Source organism: Procambarus clarkii, chromosome 1 (assembly GCF_040958095.1).
Source record: "Procambarus clarkii isolate CNS0578487 chromosome 1, FALCON_Pclarkii_2.0, whole genome shotgun sequence".
Lineage (NCBI taxonomy): Eukaryota > Metazoa > Arthropoda > Malacostraca > Decapoda > Cambaridae > Procambarus > Procambarus clarkii.
The window spans coordinates 4,879,675-4,900,292 of NC_091150.1; the positions used below are offsets into that span (position 1 = coordinate 4,879,675).

Genomic DNA, 20,618 nt, shown 5'->3' on the forward strand with positions numbered 1-20,618 from the left:
CCCTCCCTCCATCCATCCCCTCCCTCCATCCATCCATCCCCTCCATCCATCCATCCCCTCCCTCCATCTATCCATCCATCCCCTCCCTCCCTCCATCCATCCATCCATCCATCCCCTCCCTCCATCCATCCATCCCCTCCCTCCATCCATCCATCCCCTCCATCCATCCATTCATCCATCCATCCATCCATCCATCCATCCCCTCCACCCATCCATCCATCCATCCCCTCCATCCATCCATCCATCCCCTCCATCCATCCATCCATCCATCCACCCCCTCCCTCCATCCATCCATCCCCTCCCTCCCACCATCCCTCCCTCCATCCCCTCCCTCCATCCATCCATCCATCCCCTCCCTCCATCCATCCATCCCCTCCCTCCCTCCATCCATCCATCCCCTCCCTCCCTCCATCCATCCATCCCCTCCCTCCCACCATCCATCCATCCCCTCCCTCCATCCATCCATCCATCCATCCCCTCCCTCCATCCATCCATCCATCCATCCCCTCCCTCCCTCCATCCATCCATCCATCCATCCATCCATCCCCTCCCTCCATCCATCCCCTCCCTCCCTCCATCCATCCATCCATCCATCCATCCATCCATCCCCTCCCTCCATCCATCCATCCATCCCCTCCATCCATCCCCTCCCTCCATCCATCCATCCATCCATCCATCTCCTCCCTCCATCCATCCATCCATCCCCTCCCTCCATCCATCCATCCATCCATCCATCCCCTCCCTCCATCCATCCCCTCCCTCCCTCCATCCATCCATCCATCCATCCATCCATCCATCCATCCCCTCCCTCCATCCATCCATCCATCCCCTCCATCCATCCCCTCCCTCCATCCATCCATCCATCCATCTCCTCCCACCATCCCTCCCTCCATCCCCTCCCTCCATCCATCCATCCATCCATCTCCTCCCTCCATCCATCCATCCATCCCCTTCCTCCATCCATCCATCCATCCATCCATCCATCCCCTCCCTCCCTCCATCCATCCATCCATCCCCTCCATCCATCCATCCATCCATCCATCCATCCCCTCCCTCCATCCATCCATCCCCTCCCTCCATCCATCCATCCATCCATCCATCCCCTCCCTCCATCCATCCATCCCCTCCCTCCATCCATCCATCCATCCCCTCCCTCCATCCATCCATCCATCCCCTCCATCCATCCATCCCCTCCATCCATCCATCCCTCCATCCATCCCCTCCCTCCCACCATCCATCCCCTCCCTCCATCCATCCATCCATCCCCTCCCTCCCTCCATCCATCCATCCATCCCCTCCCTCCATCCATCCATCCATCCCCTCCATCCATCCATCCATCCCCTCCCTCCCTCCATCCATCCATCCCCTCCCTCCATCCATCCATCCATCCCCTCCATCCATCCATCCATCCCCTCCATCCATCCATCCATCCCCTCCCTCCATCCATCCATCCCCCTCCATCCATCCATCCATCCATCCCCTCCCTCCATCCATCCATCCATCCCCTCCCTCCATCCATCCATCCATCCCCTCCATCCATCCCCTCCCTCCCTCCATCCATCCCCTCCCTCCATCCATCCATCCCCTCCCTCCATCCATCCATCCCCCCCCTCCCTCCATCCATCCATCCATCCATCCATCCATCCATCCATCCCCTCCCTCCCTCCATCCATCCATCCATCCCCCTCCCTCCATCCCCTTTCTCCCTCCATCCATCCAGAATTGAAGAAACAAATCAAGTTAAAAAAAAAAGTTAACTGGGTCAGAGTTAGGGTTATCAGCGAGTCGGTCCCTTCACCACCACCGACACACCTCCCCTCCCCCCACCCCTACAGCCCATACACACACACACACCCTCAAATCATCCATCCCTCCCTCCATCCTACCATCAATCCATCTCCATCCTCTCCTTCCCTGCCTCCCTCCCAAGCTCTGCCTGCCTCCCTCCGTGCCTGTCTCCCTCCGTGCCTGCCTCCCTCCCTGCCTCTCCCTTACAAGCTCTGCCTGCCCACCTCCCTCCCAACCTCCCACTGATTTGTGGCAGACGTATCTTTGTAAATTAATTTAAAGGCTGAAGCGTGATTAGCTAGCTACATGTCGTAAAATCTCCTTATAGACATTTTCTGTGATAAAACAAGGTGAGTGAGGGTGGACAGATAAGGGAATACTGTTCTGTAAACCTCACTTGGTTTTCCTTCATCTGTGTCGTTATAGTTCAGTGACCCATGACTTTGAAAGTTTCAGACCAATAAATCATTTCTAAAACCAATGCTTTAATAGCTTTTTATTATCCTAATTAAACTAAACTAAATAAAACCGAAAATATACTGTAATATGATAGACATCTGCTATTTGAGAAATTATTTGTTATTGGAGCAACTCCAGCGTGAGCGAGTGGACGGGTCTAATCCCTGTACACACCATGCGTTTCTCGTTTCAATTCGTCGCCACAGTTCAGTGACTACGGCTTCGAAATAATAAAATTAATAAATCATTTAATCAATGGTCATTTAACAGATGATGAGATTATACAAAATGTTACTGGCACTGTTGACGTTCCCAGCACCAGCACAGCCGTACCCAGCACCAGCACAGCCGTACCCAGCACCAGCACAGCTGTACCCAGCACCAGCACAGCCGTACCCAGCACCAGCACAGTCGTACCCAGCACCAGCACAGCCGTACCCAGCACCAGCACAGCCGTACCCAGCACCAGCACAGCTGTACCCAGCACCAGCACAGCCGTACCCAGCACCAGCACAGTCGTACCCAGCACCAGCACAGCCGTACCCAGCACCAGCACAGCCGTACCCAGCACCAGCACAGCCGTACCCAGCACCAGCACAGCCGTACCCAGCACCAGCACAGCCGTACCCAGCACCAGCACAGCCGTACCCAGCACCAGCACAGCCGTACCCAGCACCAGCACAGCCGTACCCAGCACCAGCACAGCCGTACCCAGCACCAGCACAGCTGTACCCAGCACCAGCACAAAAGCAGCTGAAGCCAACACAGCAGCAGCGAGCACCAGCAAAGCTGATGCAAACATCTAAAAACATCGTGTGTGAAGTGAACAATTAGAATAAGTGTTAAATTCAAGTGTGTACATAGTGTTAAAATTAAAGTTGCAATAATTCTAATGTACAATAGTTTTCAAGAACTGTATTGTAGTACTCAACATACAGCAAAACCACTTTTAATAGTACAGTGCTAACGGCTTAATGCACTGCAGTACCTATTTACTGTAGAGCATTCACAACTTCACAAAACTTCAAGATGGACATAACTCCAACAATAAGGTAAATACATGAATTACAGAATTTTTAGTAGAGTAGTAAAATATAGGTACAGTAAGTAATATGATACAATGCATTTTTATTGTGTACAAGAAAAAAAAAAGACACTGACGCAAACGCCTCTTGAAGGTCACCTCTTGCAACGAATCCAACGCTCCAACGAACTGGGGGTGGTTCCATATAGTACGTTGAATCGAGGTTGTACTGTACGTATTTACATGTTTTATTCACCATAACTGTACATCTAAGCTTGTATGGTGAGTAAAGGCCACAAAGACGTAGCTACTCTCACAGTCAGCTGATCGGCAGCCGCCCTCAAGGCCAGACGCACTAATATTTGTCCTTCAACAATACTGTTTGTGGTGTTATTACGCAATATACACATATTATATATAAGTATCTACCTGTTTTATTCACCATACCTGAACAAATAAGCTGGTATGGTGCCCAAAGACTATTGTGGTCACCAGTAAACAACATGATAAGTCGTGCAGACGACGCCACCGCCCACACCAAAATGGCGGCTCCTGACCTACTCCTCTTGCTGTTTATACCCTATATACACACGTTATATATAAGTATCTACATTTGTGTTCACCATATCGAACCACTAATCTGGTATGGTGAGCGCAGTCAATAAATGGTGGCCACACACAGTCAGAAGACGACGCCACAACCCTCCCTCGCACAGCCTTACGCCTCCCTCCGTGGAGCACAGCGCTAAATATCAGCACAATCCTGCTATTATCAGAATACTGGTCAGTTTTATCACAGTCAGGGGGCTTCAGTAATACTCTCACTGCTAAATAATAGCAGTATCATATATATTATGGTATTTGTAGGCGATGCTGTGGTCACAAGCTGAACAGCGGTGCTGTAAGCTTGTGCTGCGTGCGCCAGCCTTGGTGGCTTGCTCAATACTGACGCTCTCACACCCAAGAATGTTGGCCTGGATTTTTTTTCTAGGTGGCATCTGGCAACTATCGGTCGTGGCTGTACTATAGCTGCCCCTATCCCAGGCGGGGAGTTTAAATTATAGCACTAGACACAAAATCATATATAAATGATGTGCGCGGTTTCGGTTTTGTCACTGATATCATTTATATATGATATGCGCGGTTTGAGGGTTAATAATCACCGAGCTCCGACCCCCGCACAGACTGATCAACATTGCAACTCTCTCTCAAAACAATGTCTAGTTTACGTAAATTCATTAATAAGCACAAATGTTTTATATGTCTTAAGAAAGATAGAAATATAAGCTTCATTTTAAATACATTACAATATAAATATTTAAAGCTCAAGTGAAGATACATATGTTTTTATAGTGGCGTTCAGTAGCTTGTCGGGCATGGAATGTAGACGCCTACGCACTTGCCAATATGTTGTGTAATTAACAAAGATACGCCAATAAAGCCTAAAATATTACATGCCTCTAGAAAGACTAAGATATAATTGTTATTGTGAGTGCATCAAAGGAAATATATCATGTTGGAGACCAAAGATACAGTGGAACCTCGATTAATGAGCGACTCTATTAACGAGCATTTCCAGTAACAAGCGAGCCACTCGCAGCAAATTTGTCTCTATTGACGAGCTTCACCTCTATTAACCCTTAAATGGCGCATAGCTATATACCATTTGACACCCACAGGCGCATATAAAAAAAAAAAAAAAAATTATTTTTTCTTCCTAACCTGTTAATTTGTGTTCACTGATCACGGGAAAAATAATAAAAAATCGTAAGTGTCATATATTGCCCACTATAGGGCGGGGAATTCTGGCAAAAATCAGGCGCTGACTGAGCGTGCGTCCCAGGCGGTCTGTTGATCGCCAGCTGTCAGGCCAGAGTTTCCACAAAGAGATAATTACCTAGTTATTTCAATGTCTCTGATTGATTTTTCGTAGTTTTTTTGCTGTAATATTATTCAATAGTGTGTAGTGTGATATATTTATATAATAAAATGAGTGAATCATCGCTGTACTCAAAAATATGGTGTGCATATTGTTGATTCAATTATGGTCATCAAACAGTGAACAAATACTTTGTCGGTTATTACACTATATACACAGGTTATAAATAAGTATCTGCATGTTTTGTTCACCATAACGAACCACTAAGTTGGTATGCTGAGTGGCAGTGACAGTGGCAGGCAGTGACTGGCTGCCACTGGCTGCCACTTCCTCCCTCACCTGACTTGCCACCATTCTCCATACTGTTTTTGCTTTTATATACAGACGTTATATATAAGTATTTACATGTTTTGTTCACCATAACTGTACATCTAAGCTTGTATGGTGAGTAAAGACGTAGCTACTCACACAGTCAGCTGATGGCTGCCGCCCTCAAGGCCAGACGCACTAATATTTCTCCTACAACAATACTGTGTGGTGTTATTACGCTATATACACACATTATATATAAATATCTACCTGTTTTATTCACCATACTTGTACAAGTAAACTGGTATGGTGCCCAAAGACCATCGTGGTCACCAGTAAACAACATGATAAGTCCTGCAGACGACGCTCCTCCCTCACCAAAATGGCGGCTCCCAACCTCCTACTCTCGCTGTTATCTCACACTATACACACGTTATATATAAGTATTTACATTTGTGTTCACCATAGCGAACCACTAAGCTGGTATGGTGAGTGCAGTCAATAAAAGGTGGCCACACACACTCAAAAGACAACGCCACCATCCTCTCTCCCACAGCATTACTCCTCCCTCCATGGCGCACAGCGCCAAATATCACCACAATCCTGCTATTATCAGAACCCTGGTCAGTTTTATTACAGTCAGGGGTCTTCTGTAATAATATCATCGCTACATAATAGCATGAACAAGTATATTATGGCATTTTTAGGCGATGCTGTAGTCACAAGCTGAACAGCAGTGCTGTGAGTTCATGCTGCGTGCGTCAGGCTTGGTAGCTGACTCAATACTGAGGCCCCTAACACCCGGGAGTTTGGCTCACGATTTTTTTAAAAAATGGCGTCTGTTTACAAGAGCCCTGATGAAGGTGTGGTGAACCCCGTGTATCCGCGGGCCGTTTAAATCTTGCGTAGTACTCCAAAGCATCACATAATGCGATGCGCAATTTACTGCAAGTCGGTCAAAGCATCATATGATGCGATGCGCAATTGAAGGGTTAACGAGCAAAACCACATGGTGCTTCCTAGCGTCTCGCGGGTTCTCGCAAATTCTCGGATGCCTCCGACGCCAGTGTTGTTGTTGTATCGCACACGACAAGCATCCCTCTGGATTTATTTCCACTTTTCTTTGGGTTTTTAGTGGTTTTGTGACTACAATTTGTAATGCACGATATCGCCAAAGAAGCTGCTTGCTAATGATAGTGTTGTCAAGAGGAAGACACAATTACTGTAGATTTGAAGAAGGAAATTATAGCAAAGCATGAGTGTGGTGTCTGTGTGACTGATCTCACAAGGAAGTATGGCAGGTCCTCATCAACAATTTACACCATTCGTAAGGGAATGAGGAGGTAAGGGAGGATGCTGCCTCTTCCACTGAGATCAGGGAAGTGTTGGGCATGTTTGAAAAGGTGAACGCATTCTTGGAAAAGCTGCTCTGATAAAGCAGTGACAACCCGGTGTGTGAAAATGTTTAATTAATTTATCACTTTGTGAAAGTGTTATCACTTTCGCAGGTATATGTCACTTGAACGTGACACACTTTTTTCTCTTGAATGCACCCAAACACTGCGCTCAAGCGTCACTTGAGCAAATATTTCTATAAAATCCAATTCTTATCCGATCGACTTGGGGATAGTATAAACATGTTTGCCAAGAAATTTCCGTTTTCTCTAATAGCCACATAGCCTATTTGGGAGAACGGCATTGTATTGTATCTTCATGGTAAGACCATTGTATTGTTGACACAACAAGTGTAATTGACATAGTTTTTTATTTGGTGCTGGTCTAACGCATCCTTGTGTGACATTTGAAATGAAATTTGGTTTAAATTCCCAAGAAGAGAGAGAGTGCCTGACTCAGAGGTGGAATCTCCTTCCACACCATAACCCCTCTCCTCCTTCCCACCTCCCCATCGTCTCCCTCAAGCTAGCAACTACTCTTCATAAGGTAAAGTAAACATTAAAACAGTACAGTGCTTCCTCAGTCTAACGAACCCCGCTCTATTGAATTCCCGGAAGAGCCGAACAAATTGAATTCGATACCAAATGTTCAGTGGAACATACAAATGTTCGATTAACCCTCGGGCCGCTAGGGGTCGAAATGGGATTAACACCCACAGGCGCAACAACAAAAAAATTCCAAATTTTTTTTCTTTTTAATCTCTTTATTTGTGTTCTCTGAGCACAGGAAAAATAATAAAAAAAATTAATTGCATTTAACGTTAATGTAAATGAGCCGAGTAGATCAGCGATGACGTCACACTTCGTCTTCGCTGGACCGCTGTGCGCCCGGGGTGAGTCAGGCACAACGGAGAAGGAGCCCGAGTTGCCTCGAATTTATTTTCGCGTTATTATTTACAGTATCTATGGCGTATTTTACACCCATTTTTTTCACTGGTGTGGTTCAATATGTTCTCACAAGAAGATTTATAAACATAAAACTGTTGTCAATGTATATTGTATCCACATATTAGTGTCACAAGTATCTGCACAAAAATGTCTTATTTCTCAATAAAATATAAATTTCTTATGATTTATTTCCACTATATACACCCACTTATTCTGTATTTACATGTTTTGGCACCAGTCTTGGACATTTAGAAGTCATCAAGACTGTGATACTCGTTGAAACATTGGACATGGCACAGAGGGACTTGACACGCTATGCACCAAGTCATCACCATTTTTCTTTTCTGTTCCCTCTTGGTTGTTGACCAGCATACTACACATGCACGCTGGCCTACTGCACGCTTTCCAGTTGGTGGTAAAAACCTGAGATTGTGTGTCAAAAAGGCATTTCTGTAAGCGAGGCTGGGTGTTGGAGCATGGTGCAATACTGGGTTCAGAATGGGCCTCTGTATGCCAGGAATTACTTTGCCAAACTTCTGTAGTAATTGTGTTGCTACAGTAAAATTGAATGCACGGAAATTACGTTTACCACCTGTTTTGTCAAGATACATATTGTAACTGTTCAGCATTGTTACATCAACAAGATGGAAAAACATTTTCTTGGTCCACTTCACTGTTTTCCGTACACACACTACTGCCCCCACCATCATATCACATTTATCCACCAAATGCATGTTGATGTTATTGTCCAAGATGCAATCTGGCTTATAGATTAGTTCTCTGGTGATTCTGTTCACCTTGCCACTGTCCAGCATTGTTCCAGCGTGAATGGTGGTCAACATGTTCACTTCACGCCTGTCTTTCCACCGCACTGAAAGTACAGTGCTTCCTCAGTCTAACAGACCCCGCTCTATCGAATTCCCGGAAGAGCCGAACAAATTGAATTCGGTACCAAATGTTCAGTGGAACATACAAATGTTCGATTAAGTGAGGAATGTTCGTCCAAGTGGTCACCGAGGCCGAGTGTCGGAGCTGGCTGTCATCAACTATGATTCGCCAGTGTAAACAGTTATACATGTGTAGTGTTTTATTATCCTTACCCATTGTTTCTAGGGAGAAATGGTGATAAAATGGAGTCAGGGGGGTAATGGTGAGAGAGTTGTTGTCAGGAGGCAAGTGGTGTCATTAGTTAGGTTTTTTTTTTTTTTTTTTTTTTTTTTTTTTTTTTGAGATATATACAAGAGTTGTTACATTCTTGTACAGCCACTAGTACGCGTAGCGTTTCGGGCAAGTCCTTAATCCTATGGTCCCTGGAATACGATCCCCTGCCGCGAAGAATCGTTTTTTCATCCAAGTACACATTTTACTGTTGCGTTAAACAGAGGCTACAGTTAAGGAATTGCGCCCAGTAAATCCTCCCCGGCCAGGATACGAACCCATGACATAGCGCTCGCGGAACGCCAGGCACGTGTCTTACAACTACACCACGGAGACTGCGGAGTAGTCTTAGTCGGAGTAGTCTGACTGTAGAGTAGTCAGGCGAGTAGACTTACAACTACACCACGGAGTTTTTTGTTAGGGGGCAGGTAGTGTAAGTTACGTATTCTCATGGGAGGCAGGTTGTCAGCCAGGCAGCTGACAACCAGCTGAAATGGTGATAAAATGGTGTCAGGAGGGCATTGGTGAGAGAGTTGTTGTCAGGAGGCAAATGGTGTCAGTAGTTAGGGGTTTTTGTTAGGGGGCAGGTGGTGTAAGTTACGTATTCTCATGGGAGGCTGGTTGTCAGCCAGGCAGCTGACAACCAGCTGAAATGGTGATAAAATGGTGTCAGGAGGGGATTGGTGAGAGAGTTGTTGTCAGGAGGCAAATGGTGTCAGTAGTTAGGGGTTTTTGTTAGGGGGCAGGTGTTGTCAGTGGTAGAAGTTGTCAAGGGAGGCTGGAGTAATACTGTACAGGTACAGTAGTGGTGTCAGTAAAGGCTGTAGAGGCAGGCACCACATGTGACTGGCGGCTCCTTGCTACCTCTCCAGCCCCCCCCCCCCCCCCACCTGCACCTGACCACCAGAGACCAGCCACTACTCCTCTCCTCTCTCGTCGTCAGATGCCAAGAGTCAATTTAATAATAATTATCGCATTATCAACACTGAGAATAGCCTTTTTATTAGAAAAATGTTATATTGGCGCAATAATAATGGTGAAAATTGTGATATATACAGTACATATTTTAAACAGTTTCAACACATTTCCTTTTCACTGAATTTTTAATAAAATTGGGGTGTAGATAACAGTTGGCTTTGTGTGGCCGGCAGGTCACTCCTTGAGCCATTGCAGGGAAGGGGGAGGGGGGTTTGTTTCCTGGATCTCTCCCTCCCTCCCTCTAACAGCCTACGTACTGTATTGTAATACATTAGGTTTTATGTAATACAGTACTGTACTGTATAAAATGAATAAAACTTCAAAACAGACAATATTTTATTAATTATAACAACAAACAATATTATTTGAAAACAATTTGTAAGCCTATTTAGATTAAATTTTGAGTAGGCCAATAAAACAAGCACAGGTCGTGTAAACGTTAGGCCTTGGTGAGGTGGCTGGCACCATTTGTCTCCCCTCCTCCCAGTGTGAAAACGTGTTGCTCGCGCGTGAAGGATAATTTTGAACAATTTTTATCGTTTGAGCTCTTATACTCTGTCAAGATGTCTCAGAGCAGCATTCGTGGTGTTCAGGATTTAAAACGAAAGAGAAAATATTTGTCAATTGATCAGAAAATTGATTTAATAGAGAAAGCAGAGCGTGGATACTCAGTCACCCGTCTCGCCCAAGAATTCAACATCGGTAGAGCTACAGTTTGTGATATAAAAAAGCCAACCCGTTCTCGCAAATTCGTAAAGTCAATATTGACTTATTAACTACGTGCGTAGGTGATATACTAAACATAATAGATACCCTTAAAAAGATTCATAGAAAACACCGACCTTACCTAACCTTGTTAGTATCTTAAGATAAGCATCTTATTGCTTCGTAATTACAATTATTACTTAACCTATACCTATTATAGGTTAGGTAATAATTGTAATTACGAAGCAATAAGATGCTTATCTTAACATACTAAGTAGGTTAGGTAAGGTCGGTGTTTTCTATGAATCTTTTTAAGGGTATCTATTATGTTAAGTATGTCACCTATGCACATATTTAATAAGTCAATATTGACTTATTAAATTTGCGAGAACGGGTTGAAAAAAGCAGAAGGATAATATTAGGAAATTCGTTGCTCAAAGTCAAACTCATGCAATAGGCAACAGGAAAACATTGAAGCCTGCTAAATATACGGATTTGGACTTTGCTGTATTCAAATGGTTTACACAGCATCGTGCGAAAGGAATTGCTGTTTCAGTTGATTCTATTAGAAATGCAGCTGAAAGACTTGCTGAAAAGTTAAACATTGACAATTTCAAGGCTAGCACTGGATGGGTATGTCGATTTAAAGAGAGGCATGGCATCATTAACAAGAAAATTTGTGGCGAAGCCTTAAGTGCAGATGTAGGAAGTGTTAATGCATTTAAATATAAACTTTCTCAGCACATGGTATCTAATAATCTAAGCTGGTTTCAAGTGTACAATGCAGATGAAACAGGCTTTAACTGGAAATGCCTTCAAAGAAACACTTTGGCCTCTAGGCTTGAGGAGAGTATTCCTGGTCGCAAGGTCAGCAAGGAAAGAATTTCAGCATTATTGTGCGGTAATGCAGATGGCAGTCACCGAACAAAGTGCGCAATTGTTGGGAAATCTGCCAACCCCAGAGCATTGAAAAACTGCATGAACAGATTACCTGTCGTTTACAACATCAAAAATGCCTGGTTCACACAGATTATTTTTGAAGACTGGTTCCAGAATCACTTTTGTAAAGAAGTAAGAAAGCATCAGATCAATGAGCGTGGCATTCGTCCTGCTGATGTAAAGGCAATGCTGTTGGTTGATAATGCCCCAGCTCACCCCATTGCTAAATTAACATCGCCTGATGGTAAAATAACATGTATGGCTTTACCACCAAATACTACATCTCTAATACAGCCCATGGATCAGGGGGTTATTTATGCTCTCAAACGGCTTTATAAGAGAGCTATGAATGTAGAAATAATGGAAGTTCTGCTCTCTCAGGAAGACGAGAGGCTTAATAAGGATACAAGAGCTAGTAGAACACTAGAAAACTTCAAGAAATATTCAATTAAAGATGCTATTTACATCTGGGCCAAACAATGGAACGAGTTGAAGGTCACCACATTAAAGAACGCATGGAATAAAATTCTGAGTCTGGTACCTGGTGAGAATGAAGACGAAGATGACTGATTTTGAGGGCTTTGATAATGCGATTTTTGAGACATTAAGAGATGCTGGCAAGGAAGATTTGCAACTTTCTGATGTGACTGAGTGGTTAGATAATGATGCTGATGATCAAGGTTATGGTGAATTAACTGATGATGAGATTATCCAGTGTGTTACTGGTAATGCTGATGAGGATGCGGAAGAGGAGGAAGATACCTGTAGCATGTTACCTATTCCATATGCTGCATCATTACAAAACCTTAATCAGCTGCTTGATATGGTTGCTGTAACTGATGATGAAGACGTGGCAGATTATTATCTACACCTAAGAGGATTGAAAGATATTATAATGAAGAAGCTCATAATGAAGAAACAAAGATTCAAAAGTTTTTGGTACAGCTTAACAGTAGGCCTACAGGACCAGCACCCAGCACTAGCAAGGACTCACCTGAGGATGCCCAGGCAACTGGACCAGCACCTAGCACTAGCAAGGACTCACCTGAGGATGCCCAGGATACTGTACCAGCACCTAGCACTAGCAAGGACTCACCTGAGGATGCCCAGGATACTGTACCAGCACCTAGCACCAGCAAGGACTTACCTGAGGATGCCCAGGATACTGTACCAGCACCTAGCACTAGCATGGACTCACCTGAGGATGCCCAGGATACTGGACCAGCACCTAGCACCAGCAAGGACTTACCTGAGGATGCCCGGGCAACTGGACCAGCACCCAGCACTAGCCATAACTTACCTGGGAGTGCCAATTGAGCTGTACAACACAGTTCTAATGACATAAATGTACAAAGTGTAAAAAGTGTAGTTTAAGTGATACAGTACAGTCAGTATACGTTTACTTAAGTACTGTAGTGTGATTCTAGTGGTTTTTACTTTATGTACAGACTGTAGTGTATAATGTACATTTGTTAGAAAAGTTACTGTTCCTTAATGAATTTATATTCATATCATATCTGGCACTCTCAGGGTATTGAGGCTAAAAGTCTGCACTACACAACTCAACTGTTAAGGTAAGTACAATAAAACACAAACAATTTATTGCTAGATTTATAAACTAGATTTTAGATTTAGAAAGATTACATAAATTAAGGTTAAAAAATTTTTTATTTTTTTTTTTTTTGGGGGGGGGGGGGAAGTCAGAGGGGTTTTTTTTGGGGCCGGACGGATGGAACGAATTCCGCACTGGAACGAATCGGCCTCGCCCCATATAGTTCGTTCAAGTGAGGACACACTGTATTCCACCTGTTTTTCTGAGCTCGCAATCACCAACCTGCATAGCACCTGGAAACACTGGCATTTAACTTCGTTTTGCCTTCACTGTGCCACACACTCCAGTTCTATTATCAAGCAAGAACCTAGTTAGCAAGGGACTGGAATAATAGTTATCTGTGTATAATATGTGGCCCTTGTTCAGATATGGTGCAAGCAGTGACTTCACAACACTACCTGAGAAGCCATGTTGGTCATTACCAGGAAGGTCTACATTTGTACCCGTATACATTATCATATGTAACACCATTCCTGTTTCAAAGTCACAGAGTACAAAGAATTTCAATCCAAATCAGTGGCTTGTAAGGAATATACTGCTTGAAGGCGAGACGTCCTTTGAAAAGCACAAGGGATTCGTCAATCACAAGCTTCTGAGCTGGTATGTAGAAATCCCTGTACTTTCCAATAAGTTCATTCAGGACGTGCCTTACCTTCCAAAGTCTATCATCATCATTCCGGTCTTCATCATTTGCAAAGTGAAGACACCTGAGGATTTTCACAAATCGGTCTCGAGACATATATTTGCTGAACATCGGTGTTGGAACAGTATGGTCTTTGCTCCAATAATGGTCGATTACGTGTTTGACACAATTTTTCATCAACATACACAGTGCCAAAAACACATACATTTCACCTACAGTCGTATCTTTCCATCGCTGCAAATGTGAATAATCGGATAACTCCTCATCAATGAGATCAGTCACATATTTGTTCGTTTCATGAACAATATATTCAATTAGCGGCTCATCAAAATATGCAGTAAAATAGTCCATTTCACACATATCTGCACCTCTATCAGGGAAAATGTCTGTAATTCCAACATCTGAATTATCAAAACCAGGAATTTGTGAAACAAAATCTGTCCCATCACTCCACACAAAAACACCGGGTGTCTTTCGAGAGTCAATAGTGGCATCATGGCGAGGAAACCGTGGACCAGGAGCTGAAGCAGGTCTAGGAACAGTAGGGACGGGCAGGGACGGTGACGGAAAATTACTCCATGTTGAGGGTCTTTGTTCATGTGGTGCCATGCGGTGCCGGATGGCTTGGCCAGATGCTGCTGACATGACAAGTTGTCACTTGGCAACACCACACAGTCCACTTGCACTAGCGAAACTATTTTCCGATTCAAAGTCACTAAAATCGGAAAATGATTAACCTTCTTCAGAATAGCCGAGCAAAACATCAATATCTTGCAAGGGAGCACATGAACTGTGTGGTCTTGCACAAATTGGGGTCGAGTGAGGGCGAGGAGGCATGGGCGAGATGCTAGGCCTAGCCCTGGTGGAACCAGCATGTTCACACTTGTCGTTGGTCGTATCCACCTCTGAGGGCTGTGTGTAGTCATGATCAAAGTCTGAGTCGTCAATATCAGACTCATCACCATCTGAGAACAAATTCTTGTTAATTTTATCCTCGGTCAGAGGTCGCGAGGAACGCCTCGCTGAGCGGGGTCGGTCGTTGGAACTTGATGCGCTCGCCATGGTGTCCACCGGGTAACGGAGGCCTGTACACAAAGGGGATCAACACTGGATTTTTTTCCCAGGCGGGGTTTGTTTATGGTCGGTTGAGGCTCGCCGATGACTACCCCTATCCCACGCAGGGCGTTTAAATTATAGCGCTAGACACGAAAGCATATATAAATGATGTGTGCGGTTTCGGTTTTGTCACTGATATCATATATATATATGATTTGCGCGGTTTAAGGATTAAGCGAGGAATGTTTGTCCAAGCGATCACCGAGACCAAGCTGTCATAGTTGATGACAGCCACTGTCATCAACAAAGTGTAAACAGTTGTACAGTATTATATTTTGCTTTCCCGGTGGTGAGAGAGTGGTGGTGGTGAGGGAGTGGTGGTGGTGAGGGAGGCAGTGGTGGTGGTGAGGGAGGCAGTGGTGGTGGTGGTGAGGGAGGCAGTGGTGGTGGTGAGGGAGGCAGTGGTGGTGGTGAGGGAGGCAGTGGTGGTGGTGAGGGAGGCAGTGGTGGTGGTGAGGGAGGGAGTGATGGTGGTGGTGAGGGAGTGATGGTGGTAGTGGTGGTGAGGGAGTGATGGTGGTGGTGGTGGTGAGGGAGTGATGGTGGTGGTGAGGGAGTGATGGTGGTGGTGGTGGTAAGGGAGTGATGGTGGTGGTGGTGGTGGGGAGGGAGGCGGTGGTGGTGAGGGAGGCATTGGTGGTGGTGAGGGAGGCGGTGGTGGTGGTGAGGGAGGCGGTGGTGGTGGTGAGGGAGGCAGTGGTGGTGGTGAGGGAGGCGGTGGTGGTGGTAAGGGAGGCGGTGGTGGTGGTGGTGAGGGAGGCGGTGGTGGTGGTGAGGGAGGCGGTGGTGGTGGTGAGGGAGGCAGTGGTGGTGGTGAGGGAGGCGTTGGTGGTGAGGGAGGGAGGCGTTGGTGGTGAGGGAGGGAGGCATTGGTGGTGAGGGAGGGAGGAGGTGGTGGTGAGGGAGGCGTTGGTGGTGAGGGAGGCGTTGGTGGTGAGGGAGGCGTTGGTGGTGAGGGAGGCGTTGGTGGTGATGTAGGGTGGTGACGTTTGTAAGAGTGGCGAAGGGGGAGGACGGTTGCTGACCACGCATGGCTGCCAAACCTCTCATCCATTCTGTATTAAAAATTTCAATCTTAGCTGTAAAATATTTATGCCAAAATATGTTAATTTTCATGTATTAACCCTTCAATTGCGCATCGCATCATATGATGCTTTGACCGACTTGCAGTAAATTGCGCATCGCATCATGTAATGCTTTGGAGTACTACGCAAGATTTAAACGGCCCGCGGATACACGGGGTTCACCACACCTTCATCAGGGCTCTTGTAAACAAACACCATTTTTTTTTAAAATCGTGAGCCAAACTCCCGGGTGTTAGGGGCCTCAGTATTGAGTCAGCTACCAAGCCTGATGCACGCAGCATGAACTCACAGCACTGCTGTTCAGCTTGTGACCACAGCATCGCCTAAAAATGCCATAATATACTTGTTCATGCTATTATGTAGCGATGATATTATTACAGAAGACCCCTGACTGTGATAAAACTGACCAGGGTTCTGATAATAGCAGGATTGTGGTGATATTTGGCACTGTGCGCCATGGAGGGAGGAGTAATGCTGTGGGAGGGAGGATGGTGGCGTTGTCTTTTGAGTGTGTGTGGCCACCTTTTATTGACTGCACTCACCATACCAACTTAGTGGTTCGCTATGGTGAACATAAATCTAGATACTTATATATAACGTGTGTATAGTGTGAGATAACAGCGAGAGTAGGAGGTTGGGAGCCGCCATTTTGAGGGAGGAGCGTCGTCTGCAGGACTTACCATGTTGTTTACTGATGACCATGATGGTCTTTGGGCACCATACCAGTTTACTTGTACAAGTATGGTGAATAAAACAGGTAGATATTTATATATAATGTGTGTATATAGCGTAATAACACCACAAACAGTATTGTTGTAGGAGAAATATTAGTGCGTCTGGCCTTGAGGGCGGCCGCCACCAGCTGACTGTGAGTAGCTACGTCTTTGTGCCTTTACTCACCATACAAGCTTAGATGTACAGTTATGGTGAACAAAACATGTAAATACTTATATATAACGTCTGTATATAAAAGCAAAAACAGTATGGTGGGTGGAGAATGGTGGCAAGTCAGGTGAGGTGAGGTGAGAGAGGGAGTGGCAGCCAGTGGCAGCCAGTCACTGCCTGCCACTGCCACTCAGCATACCAACTTAGTGGTTCGTCATGGTGAACAAAACATGCAGATACTTATATATAACCTGTGTATATAGTGTAATAACCGACAAAGTATTTGTTCACTTTTTGATGAACATAATTGAATCAACAATATGCACACCATATTTTTGAGTACAGCGATGATTCACTTATTTTATTATATAAATGTATCACACTACACACTATTGAATAATATTACAGCAAAAAAACTACGAAAAATCTATCAGAGACATTGAAATAATTAGGTAATTATCTCTTTGTGGAAACTCCGGCCTGACAGCTGGCGATCAACAGACCGCCTGGGACGCACGCTCAGTCAGCGCCTGATTTTTGCCAGAATTCCCTGCCCTATAATGGGCAATATATGCCACTTACGCTTTTTTTATTATTTTTCCTGTGATCAGTGAACACAAATTAACAGGTTAGGAAGAAAAATTTTTTTTTTTTTTTTTGGTATGCGCCTGTGGGTATCAAATGGTATATAGCTATGCGCCATTTAAGGGTTAATATACATTATTAATCATTAACATGTTTTATTGTTTCCTGTAGAAAACAACAGCTGACTTGGCATTGTGTAGTGGTGTGTGTGGCCGGGTACCAGTGTGTGTCGCTCCTTGAGTAATTCGGGGGGGGAGGGGCCTGGAGGTGGTTTTTTAGTTTAGTTCATTTATTATGCACCCCCATACCCATCTTGTGGGCGGTAGTGGAAAGGGTTACAGAGGCACATAATGGGCTCAGGGACTGAACCCCACAATTCATTTAGCTAAGCAAGTTACAATCTTGATGAGCTAGTTACAAAATTCAATATAAGTCATCACATCAACAATGGGTTCGAGATCGACCTCAAGTACAGGTTCTAAATTAAGCAACTGACATATGTGGAGAGCTAGTGTCAAAATTTATATGTTTGTCCTGCACACCACCCCCCATCCAGTGGGCAGCAGTGGATAGGTTACAATCACTCAGTTACTACCTACAGTTAGCAAACTGGGGATATTTGGCTAAAATTTCTGGTAGCAGATCATTTTGAATGAAATATTTACACATCGCTGGAACATTGGTTACAGAATTGTCTCTAAATTCACGTATCTTTTCGCACTCCATCACATAGTGGCGAATGGGGGGGGGCCCCTGGAGGTGGGAGAGGATACCTGTCAACCCAGCAATTATAGACTGCTGACTCCATGCCACATGTTTGCCTTGATAATACTTGATGCTTTTCACAAAATTAAGAGAGAAAATTTTACCATTTCAGTGGCTTGTAACACATTGATCTATCATATTCCTTATTCAAAATGAAGAATGCATAATAAATGGGCGTGTGTGTCAGTGGTGAGAGGCATGTATTAGGGGGTTAAGAAGTCAGCTAGCTAGTTTTTATTTTTTTTTTTTTTTTTTGTCGGGCGAGTTGAATGAGACGCTTCCAAGCCTGCTGCCTCAATACACCCCATGGATGGTGTGGGTGGTATGGTGGGTGTGGGGGGTGGTATGGTGGGTGTGGGGGGTGGTGTGGTGGGTAGTGTGGGGGATGGTGTGGGGGGGATGGTGTGGGTGGTGTGGGGGGGATGGTGTGGGTGGTGTGGGGGGGATGGTGGTGGGTGGTATCGGGGATGGTGGTGGGTGGTGTGGGGGATAGTTTGGGTGGTGTGGGGGATGACGTGGGTGGTGTGGATGATGGTGTGGGTGGTGGGGGGATGGTAATTCCCCCATCTCAGATTATTATCGACACATAAAGGGCATTAAAGATATTATAATGAAGCAGCGCAAAACGAAGAAACAAACTAAAATTCAAAAGTTTTTGGTACGGTATTACAGTATGCCTACAGGAAGAGCACTAGCAAGGACTCCCTTCATGAGTCAGGTGCAATATTTCCTAATGCTAATGTGTCCTGGCATATGTATAAAAAAAAAAATTAAGAAGGTTGTTGGGGCCGGATGGATGGAACGAATTCCGCACTGGAACGAATCGGCTTCGCCCCATATAGTTGGTTCAAGTGAGGACACACTGTATAACAAAACATTTATAATTACATGTGCAGTATTATATTTACATAAAAAAATGTCATACAAATATGGATGTTTTTGGGAGTGGAACGGATTAAATTTATTTCCTTTATTTGAAATGGGGAAATTTGTTTCTTAACCCTTAAATGGCGCATAGCTATATACTATTTGACACCCACAGGCGCATACCAAAAAAAAAAAACCAGCGTTGAATGTAATGAAACGCCATTTTTTGGGTGAGACCCGGAGGCTCCCCGGAGCTTTACCAGCTGATATGCTAATGTCAGACTTTGGCATCAGTCATGTGTATGGAGTTCTAGGGCCTACCGGGGACCACGGCCAGAACCTGGCCCCCTCAGAGAGGCAAGGGGAGCAATGGCCTATAGAAACCCCCGTGTGGTTGGAAGCATTCTATGTCTGCCATCGACCGGGTCAAGCATCCAGAAAGGTAAGCATTCCAAAACAAACCCCTATTCTTGTGAATATTGCTACCTAAAGCCGAACTAGTGGATAGAACTCTTCAACAGAAAACAAGGAAACTAGTATGACGTCATACGTCACCGCTGTCTGCGCAGCTCCCCCCTCCCCGGGAGGGGGAAGGGGGAGCCCCAGACCTCCCACGCCGGCTATCCACCCATCAGTTCTGAGGCTGGATGTCAAAACAAGCGAAAAACCGCCAACCGGAGGGAGGGAGGGTTGCCGGGGAGCCTCCGGGTCTCACCCAGAAAATGGCGTTTCATTACATTCAACGCTGGTTTTCTGGGGGGAGCCCCGTCAGCTCCCCGGAGCTAACTACCCACAGAGGAAGGTTAAAGGGACAGAACCGGGAGGCGGACACCACGCACCCCCCAAGGAGGCGAGACAACCGGCAGCAAACGCCAACCCAAGGCGTCACAGCCCCGAAAAGTCCCGGGAACAACACGAGAACAACGAGCAGCAAGACCCCTGCACGAACACCAAAAATCCATGCCCGAAAGACCGCAAGGCCACGTTGCCCAGACGGCAGCGAGAGCAGCGAAACCACAAACGCCACAGGGATGAGGGAAGAACACAGGCATGAGGGAAGAACACAGGCAGCTTAGACGCAAGAACACGGCTGACCACCCGGGACACTATCACCCGCGAACCGGGAAGAACAGAACCGGATCAACGCAAAATGCGCTCCGGACCCAAACACCGTGGCACGCAAACAACAGCGGAGGGCCGCCACTGAACACAAAAAACGACACACCCCCGGCCCGACCAACGAAGCACCAACAAACCCTGGACCCCTCCAGAACGCAGCAGCCCCACCCCGCGCCAGAAAATATGGAGACTGCTGCCACCGAACAACCAAAACGCTAAAACCGAAGGAGCAAGAAAACTCAGCGACTCAACCCCCAGAGGCAAAGGCCAAAAGGAAAGAGCCGACGAAAAAACACACCGGAACCGAAGGGGCACTACCAACCGAGGAGAAGACAGAGCACGCTGACCAGAGACCAGGAT

The 20,618-nt window shown here is 45.6% G+C and overlaps 2 protein-coding genes across 3 annotated transcripts in view; one reads left to right on the top strand and one right to left on the bottom strand.

The window, feature by feature from the left end:
- Positions 1 to 20,618, bottom strand: part of LOC138349612 (tripartite motif-containing protein 59-like) — a 318,336-nt gene that overhangs the window by 280,150 nt on the left and 17,568 nt on the right. The window lies entirely within an intron of this gene.
- On the top strand, positions 10,501 to 12,151 carry LOC123749666 (tigger transposable element-derived protein 7-like). Its single transcript, XM_069312953.1, has 2 exons — positions 10,501 to 10,689; positions 11,171 to 12,151. Exons 1-2 carry the CDS (start codon positions 10,501 to 10,503, stop codon positions 12,149 to 12,151), a joined length of 1,170 nt encoding a protein of 389 aa, XP_069169054.1.

Coding starts and splice junctions, on each gene's coding strand:
- LOC123749666 (XM_069312953.1), top strand. CDS start 10,501: ATGTCTCAGAGCAGCATTCGTGGTGTTCAGGATTTAAAACGAAAGAGA. Junction 10,690..11,170: donor CAACCCGTTCTCGCAAATTC/GTAAAGTCAATA, acceptor TGGTTTACACAG/CATCGTGCGAAAGGAATTGC.